Genomic DNA, 25,709 nt, shown 5'->3' on the forward strand with positions numbered 1-25,709 from the left:
CCTCATCAGGAACAATGGGCCTGGGGCATTCCGCCCTAAGTTTACGCCTGCTCTCTTTTGTGAGGGGTTTACGCACCCTCAGCGCAAGATACTGAGCAATATGCGCCAGGGGGGTCCCATTCAGCGGACCGCGGATGGCGCAGATTATCCGGATCAAATAGAGGGACGCCCTGAGGGTCTCTAACATCGGCATCAGCCTCACCAGAAGGGGCCAGAACCTGGACCGTATCCTCCCCAGAAGGGAACATAGTAACCTCAGGGGAAGCATCCTCATCAGAAATATCGGAAGGGTCCTTATAGGAGGCAAGGTCATCCCCACTCTCATCAGATTCTGATGAATCAATGTGAGCTTTAGCTCTCTTCCAATGTCTGGCCGTTTTTGTCCGGTCAGGGACTCTTTTGCGCGGTACACCAGCGCTCTCTGGGACAGGAATATCAGCCTTGTCCATCACGACAACAGTATGAGTGTCAGTCAGGGGAGAAACATGTTTAGACTTAAACAGGGCCTTTTTGCCTAATGGGGCAGAGGTGGGCACAGAGGCAGAAACAGACGACACAGGCGCCTGGAGTAAAGCCTGCTGAATGGACTGGGTGATAGAGTGAGACATAGCACCCATAGCAGAGGAAAGGGCCTTAGTAATGGAGTGTGACATTGTGGCATCAAGCAGGGATTGGAAATCCTCTGAAGACAGATGCTGAGCCTCATCAATATGATCCCTACTGGATGAGCCAGCAGCTCCAGTAGGAGCAGACTGATCCCCAAAATGATCCATAGATGAACAAAACCAGGAAAAAATGGCCGAGGAAATAAACTAGGGGTTGATTAACCCGAGAGAAAGAACACCTGTGGAGAAACGAAGTAGTAGAGGCTGCTGCCGCTGAAGAACGCGCTGCTGTAATCGCGGGAAACAGGAGAAGCGTGCGAACTAAAATGGCCGCTAATCGCGTCAGTGCGCATGCGCGCACCGGACCCGCTAGCTAGAAGAGAAGACGACCGCCGAACGAGTCAGGGCGCATGCGCGCGCCGGACCCGCCGGCAAAGAACTAAGCCGGCGACACGGAGACCTAGAAAAAACAACACCGCGTCGCGGGAGAAAGAAACAGGTAAGGTAATCGGGAGGGAGAAAAAGGAGGGGTGTGCGCCGAAAAACGGCAAAGAGCCGCGGTGCACACAAACCAGAAACGCACGGAGGCACAATACACGGAGAAAAGAAAGTAATAACGGAAGCAAAATAACATGAATATAAGGATAACCGTAATAGAGAGGAGAGCCAAAATACTTAACTTTCCGCTGAGGGAGCAGCAAGAAAAGAGGAAGTGTTTCAGGATATCGCGCCCTTTGATGGACATGGATCGGTTGCTGATTGGCTGGCTGGTTATATGTTTATGGATGTTTTTTCATCAGTTAACTGTTTCCTGTATCTTGCTGCTGTGGGAGTGGTATTAAAAGAGAATGCAATATAATACTCGCCTCCGTGTCCTTCATAAAATATATAATTTTAAGGCAAGACAGGAGGCTCATATTTGCTTAACACTTCCTTTACTTCTCACCATAGCAGCAAAGGATAAAAATAGTGAACCAATCACAAAACAGAAACAATATCATATATAGCTGACAGGAATCCCTCTAACTTCCTCTTTCTTTGCTGCTCACCTCAGGTCAGCTCATTTCATTATTTTTCTCTGGTGACTTTTACATTGCAATTGAATTTTCTTTTCCTAGGTATATTTATTGGTATATTTATGTCCTAGGTGTATATATATGTTTGTATTTATTTCTTGTATTTATTTTATTGTTTCTGGGTGATTTATTTGTATTTTTGATTATGGATTATTTGTTTTTTATTCGGATTTTTCTTTCTTTCCGATTTCTTTATTTACTTTTCTGGGCTTCGGATATTTTCCGTTTTCGGTAGTGTATTGTCGGCATTTCTACTGTCTTTTTTATTTTTTCCGCTTTTTCTTAGCGGCGGTTTTTCAGTTTATCTGCTTCGTTTTGTCTAATTTTATTACTTACCTTGATCAGTCTCTCGGCTGTTCTTCTGTTGCGGTTTTTCGTAAGTTTGGCTTCCGTTTTTTCTGTTCTTCACCGGCGTTTCGGTCGCGGCGGCCATCTTGAGTGTTTTAGTGTTGTTTTCCCTTCTCAGGGCAGCTTCTTCTCGCGAGACTTCGCGGCCAATTTAGTTTTTCTCGGCTACTGTGCGGGTACTTTCCCGCGTAGTGGCAGTTACACTACGCAGCAGCTTTTGTCAGGTTGCTGTTTATTCTCTCTACCTGCTGGGGTTTTGAAGATATCGGCAGTTCTGTTTATCGGATTTCTTCCGAATTTTTCTTTATTTTATTCACGGTGAGACCGTGTTTATTTACATTTAATACAAAAAACAAAAAAAACAACAAAAAAAAAAACAACATTTTATACGTTTGTTTTATACAGGCTGTATAGAGTCCCTGTATAGCTATATATTACTATATATTTACTTTACCATCGTTATGGCTGAGGATCCTAATCCTTCCCAGGAGTTTTTAATGTCTTGGTTGGAATCTAAATTTGCTTCCTCTATGGAAGTTCTTATGGCAAAGATGACAAAACAAATGTCACAACCTGTTGCTCAGCCTGGGGGTTCTATGCAAACTGTAGACCCCGTTCCTGACACTCCTCTGCAAGAGGTTAATACTTATGACTCTGATCAGTCAGATGAGTCTTTATCACGCAAACGACCATGGAAAGGTAAAAGTGTGTCTGCAGGTAAGGGGAAAGCCCCTGCCAAGCGTGTTAAACATGCTCACATGGAGTCGGGTCGTGTATCTTTGGCCTCAGATAGGCCAGACGGTGTTTTACAACTATTAGATGAGTGGCATGCCACGTCATCAGATGATTCTCAAGACTCTGTTATTCTGGCTACGTCCAGAGGTGATCACTCACGCTTCGTTCGTGAGTCCATGATAGATGAGCCACATCAGTCTTTAAAACATATTGAGGCCACGGTATCCCAATCAATTCAATCTCCAACTATTGACACTCCGGTTTTAGACCCTTCCGGAGAGGCGCTTTTTGACCCCACTGTGATGCGCCATCCTAGGGCTACTGAATGGGCCCCGCCTGAGCACATTGCTCAATATTTACATAAATGGTTGCGTCACCCTCTGGAAAAAGAGGTGCGTAACAAATTGCGGGCAGAATGCCCTCGCCCGGTGCTACCGGGGAAAGTGGCTATGACTCCGGAATTTGATCCAAATGTGGTCACTCTCCTGTCAAATAATAAACGAGATCCCCGCAAGGGATTAGACCAGGGTCTCAAATCGGCTCAAGACAAGCTATTGGATATAGTTGGGCCTATCACGCAAATTCTGTCTTTGGCTGATAGAGCTTATTTGCAAGATTCAATTCTTGATCCTAAATTGGTGCGTGATTGGGCTTTCAGAGTCATATGCCTGCTAGGCAATACCAATGTCGCAATATCCACGGAGCGCAGAAAGGCAGCTTTATTGCGCATGGATGCCCGCTTGATTGAGCTAGGATCTAAGGAATTGGGTCCTACAGCTAATGGTTTACTGTTTGGCGACTCCTTTGTAAAGGAGCTCAATCGCCATGTCTCCGTGATGTCGTCTTGGTCTAAAGCCAAAACCTCCATGAGAAAGGTTTTCCAGACAGATCAGCGTTTTTTGTCCAGGGCTGGACGATTTAGGGGCCGGATCTCCAGCCGTTATAGCCAACCAGGCCCAAGGTTTTATCCCAACCAGATGCCATCTACGTTCCGGGGTGCCACTCGTTCCAGATCCTCCACGGGTCGAGGCCTTTTCCGTGGCAGAGGAGCTCCGGCATTTTCCAGAGGTCGCTACAATGCAGGTAAGTCCTTTTCATGTTTATCCTTCTTCCCTTCCACAAGTGGCTGGTCGAATCTCCAATTTTTCCCACAATTGGGAGTTAATTACCTCAGACCCTTGGATCCTCCATACGGTCCAGGGGTATTGCATAGAGTTTGTTGTTCCACCAGTACAGCGTTTCTTCCGTCCCGTTTTCAGGGCGTCCAAGGCCGCAGATTTGATAGACGTAGAGTTATCTTCTCTGCTAGAGAAAGGTGCAATAGAGAGAGCATGCGGAACCCCAGTGTTCGTAAGTTCGATATTTTTGGTAAAAAAGAAAACAGGGGATCTTCGTCCTGTCATCAATTTACGTGCTCTAAACCAATATGTCAGGTACCATCATTTCAAGATGGAAGGTATTCATCTCCTTCGGGATCTCATGAAGAAGGGCGATTGGTTCACGACACTGGACCTCAAAGATGCTTACCTCTCTATTCGCATTCATCCGGATTATCGAAAATTTCTTCAATTTTATTGGGGTCTCCAGCTTTGGCAATTCCGTTGTCTCCCTTTCGGTCTCAGTTCAGCCCCTTGGTGCTTTACCAAGCTCCTTCGTCCAGTCATGGCCTTCTTTCGCTCCAGAGGGATAAGATCAATCATTTACTTGGACGACATCTTACTATTTTCTCAGGATCCGGATCTTCTGGCAGAACAGACGTCTTTTGTGATGGATACGTTTCATCATCTAGGTTTTTTGGTGAACATTCCAAAGTCAGAGTTGTCTCCAACTCAGACGGTAAAATTTTTGGGTTTCGAAATAGATTCCGTGGAAGCAGTTCTTCGTCTCCCAACGTCGAAGATTTCGGCTATCAAGAAAGAGATTCGACGCTTATTGCGCATGCAGTCGTGCCCTCTGCGAAAATTGGCGAGAGTCGTGGGACTTCTCTCTTCTTCCATTCAGGCCATTTTCCCAGGTCCTCTCTATTACAGAGCTTTACAAAGACTCAAAGCCAGTTACCTGAGACGTTACCCATCTTACGATCAAATGGTACGTCTCACGGTGGATGTTCGTCAGGAGCTGCAATGGTGGCTTGCTCACATGCAGGCTTGGAACGGCAGGGCCATTTTCGGATCTCGCCCGGATTTCATCCTGGAATCAGATGCCAGCATGATAGGATGGGGAGCAGTTTCTTCTCTAGAGGCCACGGGAGGCGTTTGGTCTCTAGAGGAACGTTCTCTTCACATCAACTGCCTGGAACTCATTGCAGGTTCTTTTGCTATTCGCAGCCTGGCCAAGGATTGTTCCAATTGCTGCCTTCTGTTGCGGATGGACAATTTTTCAGCGGTCAGATATATCAACCGTTTGGGGGGCACCAAGTCCAGGCATCTTGCAGACCTAACCAGAGACATTTATCAATTTTGTTTCGACCGCAACATTTCTCTTCTAGCGGAATATGTTCCGGGAATAGAGAATCAGATGGCGGATTGGTTCTCCAGACATTGGAGAGACGCCAGCGACTGGACACTAAATGAAAAAATTTTTCAACGTATCAACAGTCGCAGGGGTCCGTTGACATTGGATCTTTTTGCCTCCAGGACAAATTGCCAAATTCAACAGTTTTTCAGCTGGCTCCCGGATCCGGAAGCTCTGGCGACGGATGCATTTCTTCAAGACTGGCCGGTCATGGGGGCTTATGCCTTCCCTCCGTTCGCTCTTATTCCCAGGGTCATCCAACGGATTCTTGCTTTGCAAGTGACAATTGTTTTGGTAACTCCTCTCTGGCAATCTCAGCCTTGGTTTCCAGCTCTGCTGGAGCTGTCCGTTCAGGATCCTTTGGCACTCCCGGTGTTTCCCTCTCTTCTGACGGATTCGGAGGGTCGATTCCATCCACTTCTGTTAGAAGGTCGATTATCGCTGGTTGCTTGGACGGTGTCGGGGAATCTTCATCAGGCTCAGGTTTATCGCAGGAAGCTCAGGATTTACTCCGAGCTTCATGGGCACCTGGCACTCACAAGTCCTATCGGGCGGCTTGGAAATCCTGGTCCTCTTGGTGTGTGGGACAACAAGTTGATCCTCATACGGCCCCTGTGAATTACTTATTAAATTTTTTAGCTGAATTATTTTCTTCGGGTAAGGCATACCGTTCTATTAATGTTTTTCGTTCTGCAATTTCGGGTTCTCATGTTGGTTCTTCAGACGGACCTATTGGTAGGGATCCATTGGTATGTCGTTTGCTTAAAGGCATTCGTTTAAGTAGACCCCCTGCTCCTCGTTACGACTCTTTTTGGGATGTTTCTATCATTCTAAATTTCTTACGCAATTGGCCGGATAATGATTCTCTTTCCTTGAGGCAATTATCCGCTAAACTTACCTTGCTTTTATGCCTTCTCTCCTTTCGTAGAGTTGCTGATGTTGGTGCTTTGGATGCTGATTCCATTGTTTTCTCTCCTGAATGTGTTGAATTTCATTTGAGGAAACGTACTAAGACGTTTTCTTCATCCATTTCTTACCCATACCTGGCAGTTGATCCTAAGATCTGTGTTGCGAGATGTCTTCGCACTTACCTGGCTCTTACGGCTATTCATCGTTCGGCATCTAACTCTCAACTCCTGTTGTCTTACTCCAAACCCTTTCGTCCGGTTTCTAATCCTACTTTAGCTAGGTGGATCCGTTGGCTCTTATCTTTGGCTGGTATTGCTAGTCATTTTGGTGCACATTCGGTTAGAGGAGCGGCAGCTTCTTCCGCTTTTAGTTCAGGAGGTTCTTTGACAGACATTCTCAGGGCGGCTGATTGGTCTCGAGCTTCCACTTTTCGTGAGTTTTATTTTAAGCCTGTGGATTCGGCAGTTCAGTCGTTGGTGTCTAGGCGTTAAAATTGCAAATATGAGCCTCCTGTCTTGCCTTAAAATTATACAATTATTCTAGTCTTGATGTTCGAATAATTGGAATTTTAATAAAGACAGGAGGCGAATATTTCCCTCCCTCCCTCCCTTGGGTTTGTTTATTTTCTAAGATACATGTCAGATGTGGTATATATATATATTTAATTGCCATTTTCATATTTTGGATTGCATTATAAATTTTTCTAGCATTACGTTTTATACATATCATATGTATCATATATGTTTGCTGTCACGAATTTTTCTTCTTTTTTGCAGTTTAAGTTTCGCCTCCTTTGGATTGTTAGATGCGATTTCTTCATCAGGGATTGATGGTTGTTCCGTGGACATTTCTTACGTTCCTGTTCCATTTGTTCGCGGCTGCAGAAAGAGGAAGTTAGAGGGATTCCTGTCAGCTATATATGATATTGTTTCTGTTTTGTGATTGGTTCACTATTTTTATCCTTTGCTGCTATGGTGAGAAGTAAAGGAAGTGTTAAGCAAATATTCGCCTCCTGTCTTTATTAAAATTCCAATTATTCGAACATCAAGACTAGAATAATTGTATAATTTTTTTGTACAATTTTGGTGTGCAACTTACTTTTATTAAAAGTATGTGGGGGGGTCATTTTCAGTTTTGGCTAAGTGAAACCTGAATTTTTGGTTTTGGTCCAGAATTTTCATTTAGGTGCATCCCTAGGATAAAAAGAACTATTTCATTTTAACTTATCCAGAATTCTGAATTTGTAGTCACAAAACTTTCTAGGCCCAGAAATCAGTGAGAGGAAAAGTAAAGGTTTTGTGTCATTTACTTTATTTTAATCTGCATATCTTATTAAAGGCCATATTTTCTCTCAGTGAAAAATGAGTGCGGCCCTCGCACGGATACAATTCTGATGAAGTGGCCCACTGCAGAAAAAACTTGGACACCCCTGGTCTAAAGGATGTGTGTTTATTGAACTGCCATAGCATGGTATGGATTCAGGCATGATGTCTCAAGGCTTTTAATTTGACGCAGCATTTAGAAACCATGCCCATCTAGTCTGAAGCAGTCTGAAGCAGTCAGATACGAATTCTGTGTTTCTATGCTGCTATGTTTACAGTGTTGGAATTCTATCATGGTTTTATCTCAGAGGTTTGAGAGTGATTTAAAAGAAGCCAACCAAGTTACCTTCAGATGATCGTATCCTGCATCGTATATTCTCTCTGTTCTGGTGGGCAGATTCAGGTGCCGACAGGACAGGGTACCTCTTACGATGCGCCAGCTGGAAGTAAGGGTCACCAGAACAGAGAGAACCCATGATGTGTGAAGCGATCATCAGAGCAAAGACAAGCACCTATTTTAAATTCCTTAAGATAGCAATTGTGCAAATCTCGCTCTTTCTATATATACCGGTACGTTTGCTTATTGATTTTATTAAGAGTTAAAAAAAACTACATTGACTCTCTTAACTCTGCTTCTGGTCTAAGTGGACAGCTTGTGTGCAAAGTAAAGGCTGGGAACGGTACGTGGAATCTTAGGCAGTTCCTGTCAACAGAGCTTTTTTTGTCATGTTATTGCTTTTGTTTCCTGCCTTTCCCACACAGAAAAAAAACCCTCAATTCATTTTATTTACACAAAAAAACTACATTTTGATTTACCATTTTCTCTCCAGGACTGTCTCGTGCGCCGTTGCTATCTTTTTTGTTTTTTTGGGGTTATTTTGCACCACTTTTAAGTCTTTCTTTCAAAGATCATTTTGATGATTAAATTGTTTTATTTTGTAAAGCGTCTCATTCCTTACTCTGTATTTCCTGCTTTTGTCGCCAATGCATTTTCCTGTAGAATTTCTATTTATTTATTTTTTTATTATTTCATGGGCACCTTGTGCAAACTGGCTGACTGTTTCTTCCTAATAAAAAAAAAAATCGCATATATTTGAGTAGCCTTGAAAAAACATTACTTATTCAGTTATATAGCGATATATTCGGCAGCACTGTACAATGGGATCAGATTTAATATTTTCCCTTTGCCCTCCATCAGTTTCCTGTTTCTTAAATCATCAAATGTAAAAAGCCCTCCACGGTTCTACACCTCCATACATTTCTGCCCTTATCACAAAATATTCTCCTATGTGGCCTGTACAATGTAATAGTAGCGGGCGTCTCTCTTTTCACACGTTCTTCCTCCAATTCCACATCTCCTAGACTGCGTTAGTTTGTTTTATAGATTTTTTTTTTCCTCCGTAAAAGTACAGTAATAGAAGGTAAAATAAAGGCAAGACAGGCAACGAGCACAAATAGAGAAAAAAACCATAGAGTCGGATAATTTACTGTAGACTGCAATTTTTTGGGATTAAACTTAACCAAACTGCCCTTGTTTTGTCGCAGGAAATTGAAAAAAAATAAAAAACCAACACTCAAGGGTAGGCATTGCCTTGGGAGTTCCCAGTTATGCCAGTCGTTTAAGAATATATGCCAGACATGCATGGGTCGTTAACACTGTAATGGCACCGAGGAAACATAGGCTGAGAAGTGGAATGCCGTTAGATCACATACTAATTATATTTGTAAACTAAAACCACCATGCAAGCAACTAATTGTTAACTACAGGGGAGCAAGCCGGGATTCTTAAAATACCAGGATATATATAGCTGTTAAAGTATAATGCTATTCTTAAACACAGGTGTACGTTGGATTTGTGCATTTAATGGCCATAAAAACAATTTGAATTCTAGATAGCTTCTCATTGAGAGTTTGTTGTGTGTGGGGGGGTATTAAAGGGGATTAATGACACAGGCTATTACCAAGTTTCTCCCTATGACAGATGTGGTCAGAATTAAGCCTGGTGGCTCCCCATTAATAACATCATCATCATTTAAGTCTAGAGCGCATAGAGACTCAAGATGCTTGCTAACTAAATGTATTTTCCCTTTTGGAGACACTGTGCTTTGTTATAGGTATCAGAAACGATGACTTTAGATTTTTTGTTTTTTTGTTTTACCTAATGTATCAGTTTGTCTTAGTCTATCTATTTCAGTCTCATTATCCCCTTTGTGTATATACGTATTGTAAGAAGCGCTGCGTAAATTGTTGGTGCTATGTAAATAAAATATAATAATACTCATTGGGTATATTTCACCCCCCCCGACTGTGTATGACCCAAAGTTTAGCATTATCGACAGAAAAGGAAAATGTATAGACGCATAGCAACTAGCAGAATCTACGCATACAAAATCCATCCTTCCATTTTAATTTTTTTAGCCATCTGCATCTATGAAAATATAAATGGTCACCATTTAGAAAACACAGTACTGTACTGCGAATATGTAGATCACTTTTCCCAGATAATACGATCAGATGCGAGTTATTTAATATCGGTTATATTTAGCTGTATTTCGAGAATGTGTGATCTGAGCAATGTGGAAAAAAACCCAGCATTTTTCAAGATCTCTTTTAAACCTCGAAATTCCTTTTAGCACACCGGCGAGCTGATGGAGACATTGTGGCCTGATCAAGGTTACGTAGATTAGAATCATTATGTGAGCGTACACATTGTGATCATATTTGTATTATACAACAGCAGGAGCAATTCTTCTCCTCTAAAAAGAAATACTTTTTAAGAATAACATGTGACGCAGCATGTAAAGGAATAGATAAATAATTTAAGCATGGCAAATAAGACTTTTATATGATCCTACCTACTGTAAATCAAGGGTCGCCCTCAGCAAAGGAGTTTCAGTGTAATAACTCTGTGAGAGGTAGGTGGTGCATTATGTTTCAGCTTATCTCCAATGCTAAACCTTACACATATCCGCACTATATAAATGGTGCTTTTCTCACTTGGGTATTAAGTTATTTTATGTTCTGTTATGTTTCTGTTGTCCTTTGTAAGAGCGCCTTGCTTACGTTTGTTGTAAATGAATGCCTTTCCCTAAGATAGTTGAGATAACCATACATAGGAGCTCCCCCGGGTTTGATCTGGAGTGTGAGATCAAGCAAAGCTTCCCTGGGTCTCTGCATGGGTTTCTTGATTTTCAAGGTGGAGGAAGCCGCATTTAGACATGGCCATTCCTAAGCCATCATTCCATCATTTAAATCTTTACAGGAATAAAATGACAGATCCACTAAAGGTTTATTTATTAATTATGTTTTCTCAAATGGAACAGCTTACCCTATGATACTTTCCATCAGACTGATCCCACAGAGTGAATGACGCTTGCAAATAGCAAAACCATAAGAATCACTGAGTTTGGTTTGATTAAGCTAAGAAACAAGCCACATGTTTTTCTACTTGCCTTTGACTTGGGAATTTAATTTCAAGGAACTCGACTCTTTAACCCAGAATAGAGAACGGATAGTGTTAAAGCTATGATGTAGTGACAGTGCCACTCTGCTTACATACGCACATACATATGTATTCTATCACGCATTAAGGTGTGTTTGTAAATGCATTGAGTGACGTTAATGCAGACTGATGCAAAGGAGGCTAGTTATGAAGAGCTTCAGAATAAGTGTCATCACCATGGCAACAGACAGAATACCTTGCTTGTGCCAACAACTTTCTATCTTAATAAGACAAACTGTGTACAGTAGTCGCTCATGTAACCTACTGTGTATAAGTAATCATCCTTGGCCTTTTCCATATTTTTTTTTTTAACTGACCATAGATATTGTATTACATATAATGTACGAAACCCAATTAAGGGAATCGGCTAAACGTGACAGGATATATGTCCTGGAAAAATGGTCGACATTATATATGGTTCAGTTTAGGCATTTTATTGTAACTGGGAAAAAATATAGTTTCATTGCGCCCAACATCTGCGTAAGTAACGGAATAACATCGACAACCCAGACAATCTCCTAATCTACCTACAGAGTTTATTCACTAAACCGAGAGGTGTTTTTGGCTTACTGATATCTCTGCGTCTTGAAGGGCTAACCGCATTTAACTGTTCATTGGGATCTAAAACTGCAACTGTCCTGCAGACTATTGCCTTAATGAATAAACTTGATTGGTTGAGCAGGAGATTGGTTGTATCGTGGACGTTACTCTGTTACATATACTTACATTTGTGTTCGTGTCACCCTTAGTTACACCTTAGTTACGTTCCTTTTCCCCAAATTCTGCATCGAGAAGTCTTGGTGTCACACCCTTGGGTTCCGTTGCCGGCGGGCGGAGGTCCGTCTGCCGTACACGGAGACCCGATAGGGTCACCCCGGGGGCCGCGGACGTTTCCCCGCTCGCGGCGCACGGATGCCCGAGGCACCGCCGGTCTCCGTTCTCGCCGACGATCAATCCCGTGACCGCCGGTACGGGAGAAGGAGTAGCACTATAGGGAACTCCTCAACGAGCAATCTTATGATTGCTCGCCGGCAGAGGAGTTCCCAGAAGAAGGTACTTACCTCTCCTCCGGTCGTCCGTTGATCCTGTGGGGGCGCTGCTATGCAGAACCCAGGGAATTGATGGACGGCTGGAGGCGTGGCCATGACATCTGTGGAGGCGGGGCCTGAGAGTGGCACCAGATTTAAAAGTCAGTCTGTGCTACTCTCAGGCACCCTGTTGTGGTCTATTCAAGTGCTCCTGTGTTTTGGCTGCGAATTGATCTGTGTTTTGACCCTTGCATTTCCTGACTACGTTTTGACTTACGATTCTGTACCTCTGCCCATGATTACTGGGTACCGACCCTGTCATGATTAACTCATATAACGTAGTGGATGCATGGAAGGGTAACCCAGCAGAGGTGGTTAGTTTCTTTGTTTAAGCATTCAATGAGTTAATCTGAGGTTGATTTAATGTGTTTCTTTGTGAATGCCCTCTGTATCTGTTCTGGCTAGAGGTGTCATCTTCCCAAAGGACCCCTGTGGTGATTCATGGCCTAACAGATAAGGACCCTGAGTTATAGGAATTCCATTCCTATCTTAAGTGGGGGGTTTCCATCACCTTTACCCCACCATAACTTATTGGCACATCAAAGATGGGACCCGATTCTTGGGGATGGTGTCATATAATCAGTCATGTGGTCAGAGGGGCGTTTGCTTGCAAAAGTCTGATTTAGGGACAAAGCAGCGACCTCAAAGCAGAACTCCACGATATTCTGTGATCAGAACAACATCATAAGAAACCATCTGGACTTAAGGAGTTCCCACAGGCCTACTTATTGGAGAAACTCGTGAGTGAGGGTCCTGTGTTTAAGTCCTGTTGTTTTTAAGAACTGTTTGCCGTTTTATTTTTATTTTGTATGTCTTGTTTTTTGTAATTCTGGCACTGTGTGATCTTTGTCTTTTTGTTATTAAAATATTCATAATCCAAGTCTGTCTTTGGGCTCTAGTATTGATATCCACAAACCCTAAGAGAGGATAACACGTTACCATATTGTTAAGTTTTACAGGATATATATATATGTTAGTTGCCCGGGGTGGGTTGATATATATATAGAGATAAAGGTTCTAATTCGGATTTCTCACGAATCCGGTATCAAAATCGTGAGTGGTGGCAGACTACCTGGGGGGATACAGGCAGGATTTGGGGGTTAATTTGGTATAGCTTATGCCTTGTTAAGGGGTCAAGTTAGTAAATCCAGAGGCCTGGTGCTATTAACCCCTTCATGCCCACGCCCTCCACACAGTCACGGCTTGGCAAGTAGTCCTGACCGTGACAGACCCGGCTTGGCTGACTACCTCCTCGTGTTTTGAACCTCGGCTTGTCTGACTACCTCCTTCGTTACCGACCTGGCTACCCTGACCATTCTTCTGTGTTTATCCCTTCTGTTCTGATCTGCTGGTATTCTGCATATTGCTGTTCACCTTGCATAGAACTCAGTGCATACCTACAACCTGCCTACTCAGAGACCTCCTCACTGTTGGGATCATCTAAGTCCTGGATTATCGCTGTCGAGGGCCCCTCTCTCCTCAGCGGTTCTCTGGGCAGAATAACTTCTGCGGTGAGTGTCTCAGGTGTAGCAGACGCGACACTTGGTATTGGAGTTCCATGGATTACTTGACCTGTGTAGGAACATTTTGTTAAAGCATTTGAATGCAATTCCTTGGGAGTTTGGCAACAATTGTAGTTAGGGTGTGTAACTTATTTCTTGACCTGCTTTTTGCAATTCTGAAATTGCTGCCAGAAAGGCATCAATTTGTCACAGGTTATCTAAGGACATCTGAGAATGAAGCGCTGACATCTATGGTCATAAATCTACCCGGGGGGGGGGGGGGGGGGGGGGGGGGGGGGGTGATTGGTACTAACAAATGTCCTCACAACTTTGGAAACCTTATACTATAGTTGTAGTTTTGTGATTCTTGGAGCAAAGACCCACAGTGGAAAAGCTCAAGAGAAATATATTCAGTTATGCTATGGTGGTGATTGTTGCCCTTTAAGGCTGATGTCTAAAAAGAGGTCATTGTTTAAAACGAGGGGGTAACCATGAGCACTACTGAATTGCGTGGGAGAGAAATTAAGTATAAAAAAGGCGCCCCATTATCGGACGCAGGTCAACTTTGATTAAATATCTTAAACCTTCTGGCCTAGCACAGCAAATCATATTTCTTCATTTTACTTATCTCCGCCAAAGCTTGTTTTCATTAAGTCCCATTAAGTTTTACTTCAGCAGAGGAAGGTTTTAACATAACCATATTTCTTTGTGTTGCCGTATCACATTGCTATGTGCTGATGTTGTCCGTTTCACAAATGATGCGTAACAGTAAGGGTAACTTTTTAATCAGGGTCAAATTCAACTTTTTTTCTCTCTAACGGTGCTTGCTTGGCAGGTCTGTTTCTGAAACGTGTTAATAAAAAGGCTGCCGCTTGTATATGATTAACCAAAGAATGTTAACATGTACAGCAATTACTGATGCTTGCTTGTAGATCTTTAAGTATGGCCCTCAATCAGTTCCAGGCATCCAAAAGCTTTGGTAATTGTTGTCAAGATGGCGATTGGCGTTGTAGACTTGTAACAGCTACTTTTGCATATCAAGAAAAGTAATCTCCTTGCCTTCTAATCTGGATACATGCTCTTATGTAGTTATTTTACTACTACGAGTGAAGACTATTGTAAACAAGAGACTGGACCTTCTGCTTGACCAAGATTTTTTTATTATTTCTTCTTGGAATTCTGTGGCTGAAAACAAACAAAAAAAAAAGGTGAAAGTGCTCCAAAAATGGATAAGTCCACAGTGGAGACCAGATCCCAATTTCTTCCTCTTCTGGAGCTGAACTTCCCACATAGTGATCTGCAGCCCCTTCCATCCATCCTTGCCTAAAGCCTTAGAGGGACAATCTTCTTGGCCACCTCCTGAAAGAAGAAACACTGAAGTATTCACTAAAGAGTGGCGGCCAAAAGGCACAGCCTTCCCCCCACACACACACACCAAAAAAAGTTGCTTGTAAATGTGTGATACCGTATATTCTGTGCTGTACCCAGCCCCAGCCGATGACCTGGAATGCTTATGCCTATAGGAGACTACTTATACACTTCATTGCTGCACCTGCATTTTTTCATAAGGATACCTGGTTAAAGAGACTTTGTGATAAACGGTGGGATGAGATATTTTATACATAGTGAGGGTTATGGCTGCAGCCTTGGAACAGTACACTGGGTAAATATGGTTGAATTTTTTTGGCCTTGTAGCCCTTACAGTATTCCAGGCATAATCTCTCTCTGTTTAGCCAAGAAATTCCAGGAAACCACCACCATAAGGTTGTAAGGGTGTATTTGTTCTTTAATACGTTTTTGCAGAATGTGTCAATGCTACATTGGTACAGAGTATATATTCGAATGTATTAGTGTTGTTATTTTTTTTTACTTTTATTATGTATGTTAATACCATTAAGTTAGAATAAAAAAAAAAAACGTATAATAAAAAAAATTGTATGAATGGAATTCAGGAACTCGTGTCTAGACGTTGTTTGCGTAATGGTAAATATATTTAAACCAGTGGTGCTTTCACCTCATAAATATCAACATGGATTCCCTACCGTCAAATTGAAATTTGCTAAGTAAAAAAAAAAAATACTCAAAAATGTGGGATTCCTGTTTTTATGTGGATAATAAACTGCTACAATTTAGTGTTAAGCTGTTCGGTGATTTACATCTTGTAACCATTGAATTAAACATCTGTTTTATCCCGTCTGTCCACAGATAATCTTGCGCCTCTCGTCTAGTAGATTAAGGAACTTGCAGGTATCTAAGTATACCTAAAAAATCATGGTTTGAAGGACTTTCTTTAGTAATAATGCACAAGTACTTGCTAGTTATTGCTCTTGGATTAAAATATTAAGGTATACAATTCACATCTGGAATTTATTGGAATGCTTCAGCAAACCCTTATCTCTCCCCTGTTTTTTTTTTCTTTTTTCATTATAAAGTCTGTCCTGGTGGCGGGAGTAAAATATAATGGACAAGAGACTACTACACGTAGTGAATTTTTGGTGACAAGTATAAAACTAGCATAAGATTTCTGATTTATTTTTTTTTAAGATTTTTTTATTTTATTTTTATTTGTATTTGGGATGCTTGAGTTCCTGTTAGCTTTGTTTTGGGGGAAACGGTGTAGATTAGAGCTAATTGTTAAAATGAAGCCATAATATAAGCCATTTGTTTAAACCTCACCACAGGGCTGTACACCTGTGAGGAGCTGGGGTCTCATGATAGATTATTGTTGGAGCCAGAGAATGTGTTACTGCGGGTGTTTTGCTCAGATCGAACATTCCCAGTTGGCCAAAGTGGACATCAATCAATGGACAACCCATATGTGTGAGGAGTTTACATACCACAATAGCCGATCGCATATGTAATATGTAAGCACGGTTTAATCTGATTTCACATGCAGTCGCAGCTATTTTCTGGTTCTATAAATTGTCCTTTGCCAGTTGAAAAGTCATGATGTCAGATAATGAAACATTACGCTGCAGAGTTATACTGTGTATTTGTATGTTGTCACCCCTTATTGAACCATAACCGACACACGCTAATATGTTATGCTCACAAACACTAACACACCGCAGTAACACATACACACTTACATTCTATGCTCATGCACATACATGCTAACACCATACACTAATACACACACTAACACTATATGCTGACATACACACTCATGCTAATGCATACTGTAACATAAACAACACTATACACACTAGCACCACACTCTTATGCATGCACATATACACATATACACACACTGGCTAACACTATACATATATAAAATTATACACCCTAACACTATGGACACATACACACTGAATCTGGTACTAGAATACAGCAGACATATTGACTCACCGACACTACAGTATACACACACTGACTCCAGCGCTATACATTTACACACATACACACTGACTGTGACACTATAGTATACACATACACTCACATACCCTACTCCCTCTCTCACCTGCCATGCCGCTGTTGTCTGGCATTGCGAATCAGGCACACTATGCTTTCCTGCAAATCGAGTGACGCGAGCCGCCCAGCGCGGTCACATATAGTGCACACACTACACCAGTTCACGATGGCAGCCCTGCACAATTCAGAGTTTGTTGAGCCCTGCAATAAGTATTATAAAATAAAATTCTGTTTTGCTTTACTGTTCTTGTACAGCCACCATAGGTTAAACAAAATAAGAGATGTACATGTTTCTCCATGGGGCATATCGTTCCATGGGGCATTTTGAGGAGCAAATGGTATGTAAGGGAGAATGTCTGGAAATAATTTACTGTGTAACATGCACATTCTTTAACTTTTCACCCTCGCTGGTTCAGCTTTTAACAATATTATGTGCCGCTTGTTTTTCAGAGTCACTCATGCCTTTATTTGTTGCCTTCTCTAGCTCTGACCTTGAGTGACCTTGGTACGATTGTTCCTTTAGAATTTGAGACAAACTATGAAACTTTTAGGACAAGCCATGACCTTTGTGACCCTTTGTGAAATATTTTGCTCTCCCAAATAGAAATTTAAAGTTTTCATGCATGTCAAAGAGGCATGATACATTTTTGTTGGCTGTTGGTCGGATGAAGAAGCCCAACTGACATAAGTACATACCATTATAATTAATTCATGGCTACACAGGCACAAAAGAGAAAGTCTTGTTTTACCTGTTTGGAGGACAGAAGCCTCCCTCATTACTCATATACTTAATGAAATATTCATGTGGCTTTTTGTGCATACTTGAAATAGCTGCACCACACAGCGTCTGATTTAGTACCAGACAGCATATTTTCTGCTTGGGTTACACTTGTCCTAAGTAACTGCATGGTGTATGTTCTACCACAGTACAATTGAATGTACTTAATTAGTAGGAGATATTAGTTAATATTTACAGTTAGTATTTCATACTGCATTGGTACAAAAGTTATAACTGAAGGCGTTTTACGCTCTGGATGTGTATTACAAGTTTAGACGGTGAAACCTTACCTGGCCTATCATATAGACTTCCCAGAATTATCTTCCCAGACAGACATTAATAACCCTGAGACTAGATTCAACAATGGTTCTCATTGCAGTCATCGGGGACCACTGTTGGGTTTACGGATTATAGTAATGTGTTGCTTGGGGGATAGATAAAACCAGGACCAAGGTTCAAAGGACATGTTGGAGAGCCACTGGTCTGCAACTTGCAATGAAATACTTTAAAATAAACTCTTCAACCATCATTGAGGAATAGAAGTTAGTTAAAATGTCCCAGTGTACCGAGGGATCGTATTAAATTCAGACAAGACATATTTTTATATCAATAAGGTTGTAAAGATAAAAAGAATAACTATTACTCCTTGGGGGGGGGTCCATACTTTCTCTGAATAGCCACTAGCGCTACATATCCTAAATGTCTGTAAAGATGATCTAGAATCGATCTAATTCTAGGGGGAAAAAGATATATGCCTCTCATCCAACACCGGGTACTCCTTTGTTAGCTGAAAGTCTTTGGTGCTGCTGTTTGGCTGTTGATAGTCTCCATTGGATCTTACTGATAAAGGTAGTCCTATTTTTTTCCACAGTGCCTACCTGGGCTGGCACAATGACTACTGACATGAAACTTCTAGGCTATACCTTAATCAGAACCCAGGGGCACTGAATATGAACTTTCAGGGACCGGTCTCTTGTCTCAAGCCTTTTGTAGGAGCTGCTTCTTGTATCTGGTTCGCTGTGGACATCAAGCATTGCCCTGTGATCTTTCTCGGCCTCTCTTTGGGCCATGCCAAAATGGGAGGCATATCGCACATTTTCAGAATATTAATCTGCGTGCTTTACATTTTTAAAATACATCCAATGATAAGTGTGTTTGGTATAAATGACAGGTATAATCCCCTGTGAAAATCATGCTTCTTTTCCCCCTGAGCAGATATAGTTGGCCGGATGCCCGCAGTGAGAAATTCTTGTAAGGTTAATATGTAGGTATTTTGTGGATGATAAGTGCCAAGGGTAATTGAAATAATTTCATTAGTTTAACTTCAGGAAGAATTTTTTTTTTATTTTTTTTTTTACAATTTTGAAACAATGTGTTATTCACGACTATATTATAAGGTCAGTAAGGGTGGTAAAAGACTATTAAGTCAACTGCAACAAGTTAAACAGCATATGTAGTTTTAATGTTAACTAGGGCTCTAAATTTAATCTAGTAAGTAAAGATGAATTTAGATAAACAATATTCTTTTAAAAGTTGACCCAACTCCATGGCTGTACGCAGTAGGAAATCCTCTCAATGAAGATGGTGACCTATTCGTCTTGAAGAGTTGTACCTTGTGCATCTTATTGACAGTAATGTTAGCGATGCCTGTTGTGCTGATTTAGGGGCCACTACCCATAATACCAAGCTGATTGCATGATTTGCATACTATCTCTGCGGTTTCTGTAACTTTGGCATAGGCATCCTACTGCTTCTGACCAATTCTCCTTTTTTGTTCCTTCCAGAATAACAAAGCCTCTAACATTTGCAGACTGTGTTGGGAATGAACTGCCTTTAGGATGGGAAGTTGTTTACGATCAACAGATTGGTGTATACTACATGGACCACATAAACCGTAAGCTTTCCTTGTATTTATATATGTAATTACACGTGCAAACTAATGACGTTGTGTAATACTTCTCCGCTTACATAAGTTCTTTTTTTTTTTCAACTTTGTTCTGTTGAACAAGTATTACTCTGAATGGTTTTGCGGTCTTAGATGTTTCCAAATCGGAAGCAGTCCCCTGATCCCTTGCGGATCCCTTGTGATTTGCCCCATTTCCAATAGACCACAGATTTCCCTCTGCCGTTCTCACTTCTGGCCTTCATATATATGGAGCTTGTCAAGAAGTTTCAGACGCACAGCTTTCTGCATGACTAAAGTACTTTGAAAACCAAGGTGATTTTCCTTTCGTGTAAATGCTAGACTATTTGCAATTCCTATCCCCTTATATATGTATGGAATAGTGCATAGTATTTAATAAATATGGTGTTAATGTTTTGCCCTAATATACCCTTACCCATCAGCTTTTCAACTTACGTGCCTGCGTGTGACTTGCTTCCCTGGGCCGCCTGTATCCTGGGCAGCTTATAGGAGTATCCTATTTTTGAATGGCTGTGCAGCTTGAAGGGGGGTCGGTGAAATATGCTCCCCTACAGATTGGTATTTTTAATTGCTCTAACACCATACACTCGCATACACATTCCCTCTAACCACACTGCAGCACCTCACACTCACTCACCGTTCAGTTACACTCACCCACTGACTCTTAACACCATGTACTTACACATACACACACTCTAACATCATACACTGACACACACGCTTACACTCCCCAACACACATGCTAATGACATACACTAACACCATTTACTACATATGTACACATTCTCTAACACTATGAACTTAGATACATATACACCACTCCACTCACTCTCTCCTCTCGCCATCTTCTACCTTTTTCTTGATATTTCTTTGCTTGCGAATTCTCAATAGATGTTCTGTTTTGCTACAATGTCTTTCCGGACCTCTCCGATCTTGTATCCTCCCAGTAACTGTCGGAAATTAGAACTGGAAACCTCCTTCGCTATTTGAAAATTCATTATTATATTTCAAATAGGGATTCCCTTTTTTTTCATACTCCCCCTCCACGCTAATAGGCTATCAAGTTGCATTTTGAGTATATACGTTAAAATAATTTAGTCGAGTAACTGGGTGCATTGCTGGTGCATTCATTTCTCGTAATCGGGAATGAAATAGAAAGACTGGTATAAATTTTAGTTGGAATTGGATATAGTATAAAATATGTTGTTGCACGTGATTTATCCTACATGTGGAATGCTTGACAAAGTCTTTGAGTGGTTCCAGCTGAATGAATTCTGTGATTTGTTTTTAATCTCACTGTACCGTATTACACTACCTAATTTACAGATTGCGTTGTGTGGACAGTGATGGTTATGGCATCTGGCTGATACATGTACTGGCGCATGTTCAAGGGACATGGATTATGTCATGCGAAGCTTACATTTTTATTATATCAGACAGGAGAGCTTGCCTGGTGGGTCACGGTTTGGAAATTTAGACCAGTCTTTTTTTTAATAAAATTTTTTTATCAATTCAATAACTCGCACCCATATTAGAGAAAAGTATTTGCTATGGTTACCTCTTAATTTTGTTCAACCTGAACAGCTGCCAGTGGGGTCGCTCACCCTTCTGATTGTATGTACGCACTCATTTCAGTGCAGATCAGCGTTTTTCTTCTTCTCTGTCGATTATTATAGAGCTCACGCAAATCGAGGACCCCCGTGAGCAGTGGAGGCGGGAACAGGAGCGAATGCTGAAAGAGTACTTGGTAGTTGCCCAGGAGGCACTGAACGCCAAGAAGGAGATTTATCAAATCAAGCAGCAGCGTTTCGAGTTGGCCCAAGAGGAATTCCAGCAGCTGCATGAGCTCTGTGAGGATGACAGCCGTTCACATACTAGCTGTAAGTAAACCATTAGGCGGTAGGGGAGCCTTTATTGGTGAGAGCTAACATTACCTTTTACATGATCTTGGATGATGTGGACCTTCAGTTTGATGGGGCTCTCTCTGTAGCGTACCCACAAAGTGTCCTAACCTGGACACCTGTATTGGGGGGGTGGAATCCACTTTCTCCAATCGCCTTTGGGTGTCCCAACCTCATATCAGTTTCCGTGCTTGTGTTGCTTTCAGTCACTAGAATGAAAGGTACTTTGCTTCAGTGATTCTCGAGAAACAGAAATCCAGACTACCCCTTTAAGAAGTTAAAGAGCAGTGGATACCTTGTTCATGAGCTGTGCTTTATAAACGAGTCCTCCCTGTCAAACCTCTTATCAAAAAAAGACATTTCTCAAAATACTAAGTAGGGGGTTATTATTCCAAATATATACTCACTGGGTCCTGTCTAGTTATCGGATAAGAATGTCATCTGGCAAACAGAGTAGTGTAGGCCAGGCTTAGCACAAAGCCATGCTTTATATTAACACACTGCCTCCCACGTGTTTGGCCACAGCATAGACTGTTATGGCGCGGACTTGTAAATAACAAAAAAAGGTTAATTTGCTCAATGTTGATAAAAATAGTATTTTGAATCAGACTATTAAAATATCAGCTGCTGTTTTCTGTTACCCTTGGATCAAAATCGAATTAAAAAAAGCTGAATCATAACATCCCACGTATTTCTATTGGTATGTTTCGTTTACATGAATAGACCCTCATAAAGCGTTAAATATGTAAAGAAAATGATGCAATGGAACTGCTGTGCATAGTTATGAAATTAGTGCGTTTGTCATCACTGTATGTATTATAAAAAGGAAATGAGATGATGCTGACAAATCTATGAATGTTAAGTGGACACCCCGTATGAGTCTAATATTTAAGTTTACCGTCTACCTTATGAATAAAAGCCATGTGTGCATCCATGTCTGTGAAAACTCATACTATGTCACACATATGCAGTGCATCACCTATTCAGCGTTTGCAGAACACGTTGACTCATCCAGTCTATCCGTTTTCCTATTGACTTCCAGAGCTTTAAGGATTGAATCCTCAAGATGGCCTTGTGTGCGTCAAACATACTAAAATTCCTTTGCTGTTGTATGGTCACCTTTGCTCTGCTTCCATGATGTGATTTCATGGATCCACCACTCTATTCATATTGCAGGAATATTTCTATTCATGCAGTCATTTTTATATGTCCTCTGTTCATTTGGTAGCATTCTTTTTGCTTTTCTCAAATCTAATTTAATGTGCTTAAAATGTATTTGTAACTTTGTTAGCTTTCGTCGGTACTCTGCTTGACCCTTTTTCCTTCTTCATACTTTGCACAGTCCGTGGATCCCAAGCTGGTCCACTGTGCTATGATGTCATGTGACATCATTTCCTGGCATGCAATATACAAGGCAAAGTAGTTTGCAGAAGGTGGGCAGCATGCAGCCCTGCTGCATCATGGGAACAATTTCTACTTTGCAGGACAGGCTTCTAAAACCAGAATATCCCACATGACTTGGGCCATTTATGAGATGGTACTGTGTAACGTGTATTAACCCCTTAATGACAAAGCCCGTACATGTACGGGCTCCAAATGCATTGTTTTCAATGGGTTTAGGGACCGCCCATTGTCCTTAAGGGGTTAAATGTGGTAAGGGTTTTTGTTTTTTTTACTAGCAAACTCGTAAGGAATGATTCTGCAAGCCTTACTTTTAGTATAAATCTGCTTGATTGGTTTCTTAGTCAAAAAGTTTAGTGCCACCTCCTTTTTTTTGAATCTCACTTGATTTATCCACTCATAATGTAAACTCCCACTACTGGAGAACGCCTAGACTGTGAGTACTTAAAAAATACAGAAGAAGCAGCCCTGCTGCAACAGTGGTCCTCTTTTTCTTAGTCTGACCATCCTTGCCACTGATTGGCTGATTGAAGCTTCAATCAGTGGCAGGAAAATGCCACATTTGAAATCCTTAGGAGCACATGTACCATCTAGGTGACTGTCCACGTTGAAAATAACTTGAGCCGTAAACCTCAGCATACGGCCCCCATATACTATTTCAAAAAGAGGAAAGAAGAAAAAAAGAGGTGGGGGGCGATTAAAAAAAAAAACCAAAAAACATATTGATGACAGTTTTGTTGGATCTTGTTTATTTTATTTGTATTTATTTTTTTTGTAGCTTTTTCTGGATTCTCCACAAACACAAAGTATGACCCGTATCAAATTAAAGCCGAAATTGCAAGTCGTCGAGATAGGGTAAGTCGAAAACATAATCTTCTAAATTACTGATGTCCCTTTAGTAACATATACATTGTAGCATTAGTCAGGTGTAGGGGGAAACCTTATAAACCGCTTATACTTTACCTAAGAACCTCTGTATTTTCAGAATAAGATATGTAGTTGAAGGCCAAACTAATATGTAAAGGTAACGTAAAATAAATATTTACCTTAAAAGCCCTATCCCCTTTTTGGCCTTTTTAGAACCAAAATCTGCCACTAAATGCGTAACTTGTGTTTGTTTGAATCTTTCTTTTTATTTTATTTTTTTTCTAGCTTTCTAGACTAAAACGAGAGTTGACTTTGATGAAGCAAGAACTGCAGTATAAAGAAAAGGGAGTTGAAACATTGCAAGAGTAAGTTAATTGTCCCTTTTAAATCTAAAATGTATAGTACCTATGGTGTGGATTATGTAGAGACACCCTGTTAGAATTCATTCATTCCCTGTTAGAATTCATTCCCTGTTAGAATTCATTATTGTATTGCTGCTAATATTGCATTAGGACCTGACTGATGGTGATAACGTCCAACCCTCAAAATGATCTAGCGTACATTGCAATGATTCCACATGATATATGATTAATTACCCGTTAATTACCCGTTTCATCCTTTTATATTCGTTTTTAATCATGGGTCTCAAAACAACTTGCTTAGAGCCACTGAATGTCACAACAACATGTATTTAAGAGTCGAGCAGTATTTGATGTACAGGTTTATACTCATACCATGTGGGGCTTGTGTGATCCTAAACCTACTGGGGGTGTGGAGCTTCCAGAAGACCACAGTAGATTTCAGTGGGACTTGCTGGGGACAACTTTTGGGGCAACTTGTCCCTACCAGTTCATTGTTAATTTTTGGAGCAATGATAAGGATGTTGGGGTGGACTCATAGTAGCACCTTTGTCAGATAAAAAATATAGTTAAATATTAGGTACCAACAGGCTGTTTTTCCCTGGTTTACAATTTGTAATATGCAACCTGTTCCTGAGCTCGATTTAATGTCCGAGGTTTGATTTATGTAGTGCTGACTCAGACACAGCTTGTCCCCTCCCGAGCATCCAAACAAGTTATTCCTTCCCATTTAACGCATAGCTGTAAGAAGCTGCGGGTATAACAGTTTTGGCTGTACAGGGAATTTCCATCTGGGGCTACTTGTTTAGCTTTCAAAATCTTAGCATAGTTCTAGAACAGGATGGCATTGTTAGCTGCTAGGAGAGAAGAAGTCGTACATTATATGTATGTAGCAAAAGGCACATGCCCACGAGAAAACACCAGATATGGCAAGTACCCTGAGATAACAGTGAAACATACAGAAGTGGCTTAAAAAAACAAAAAGGTCATTGTTAGAAGTAATGGGACAGGTCCTGTAAAAAATAAAATAAAAAAAAAAGAGCCCTGGCTTCTCAACAGTAGGTGCTGTTGATAGAAGGCTTGCAGGAAGCGAGCTGTGGTTAGCTGGAGGCCTTCTGCCAGGCCTGATGATGTAAAAGGCCACATTTATAACAAAACTTTCCATTCTTCTCGCAGGTAATCTATGGCTTTACATGGGAGGTGCCTTGTGCGGCTGTCACTTCTTACTATTACACGATTTGATTTTAAAAATAAGACTCCGAGGATTAAGCAAAAAAAAAAAAAAAGCTATCGTCTTTTTATGAAAATAAATGTAAAACGTATCATTTTTATTATGTGTATTTAACATGTCAGCGTTTTATACATCGGTGTCAGGAAGAATGGGCAGATTGTCGGGGTCACACAATGACAGTGAGATCTGCCTGTCCCAGTTGTGTGTTTGATATTGGTATACACAGCTAAAATCAC

At 41.2% G+C, this 25,709-nt stretch overlaps 1 protein-coding gene across 1 annotated transcript in view; it reads left to right on the plus strand.

Moving 5' to 3' along the window:
• Window positions 1-25,709, plus strand: part of LOC149280153 (protein WWC3-like) — an 86,220-nt gene that overhangs the window by 35,046 nt on the left and 25,465 nt on the right. The window contains exons 2-5 of the mRNA XM_089500778.1: window positions 19,575-19,684; window positions 21,391-21,594; window positions 23,795-23,871; window positions 24,169-24,248. Of these exons, the coding sequence (XP_089356904.1) occupies window positions 19,575-19,684; window positions 21,391-21,594; window positions 23,795-23,871; window positions 24,169-24,248 (471 nt within the window). The remainder of the gene's footprint in view (window positions 1-19,574; window positions 19,685-21,390; window positions 21,595-23,794; window positions 23,872-24,168; window positions 24,249-25,709) is intronic.

Source organism: Sceloporus occidentalis, unplaced genomic scaffold (genome assembly GCF_023333645.1).
Source record: "Sceloporus occidentalis isolate IW3139 unplaced genomic scaffold, rSceOcc1.0.p SCAF_159, whole genome shotgun sequence".
Lineage (NCBI taxonomy): Eukaryota > Metazoa > Chordata > Lepidosauria > Squamata > Phrynosomatidae > Sceloporus > Sceloporus occidentalis.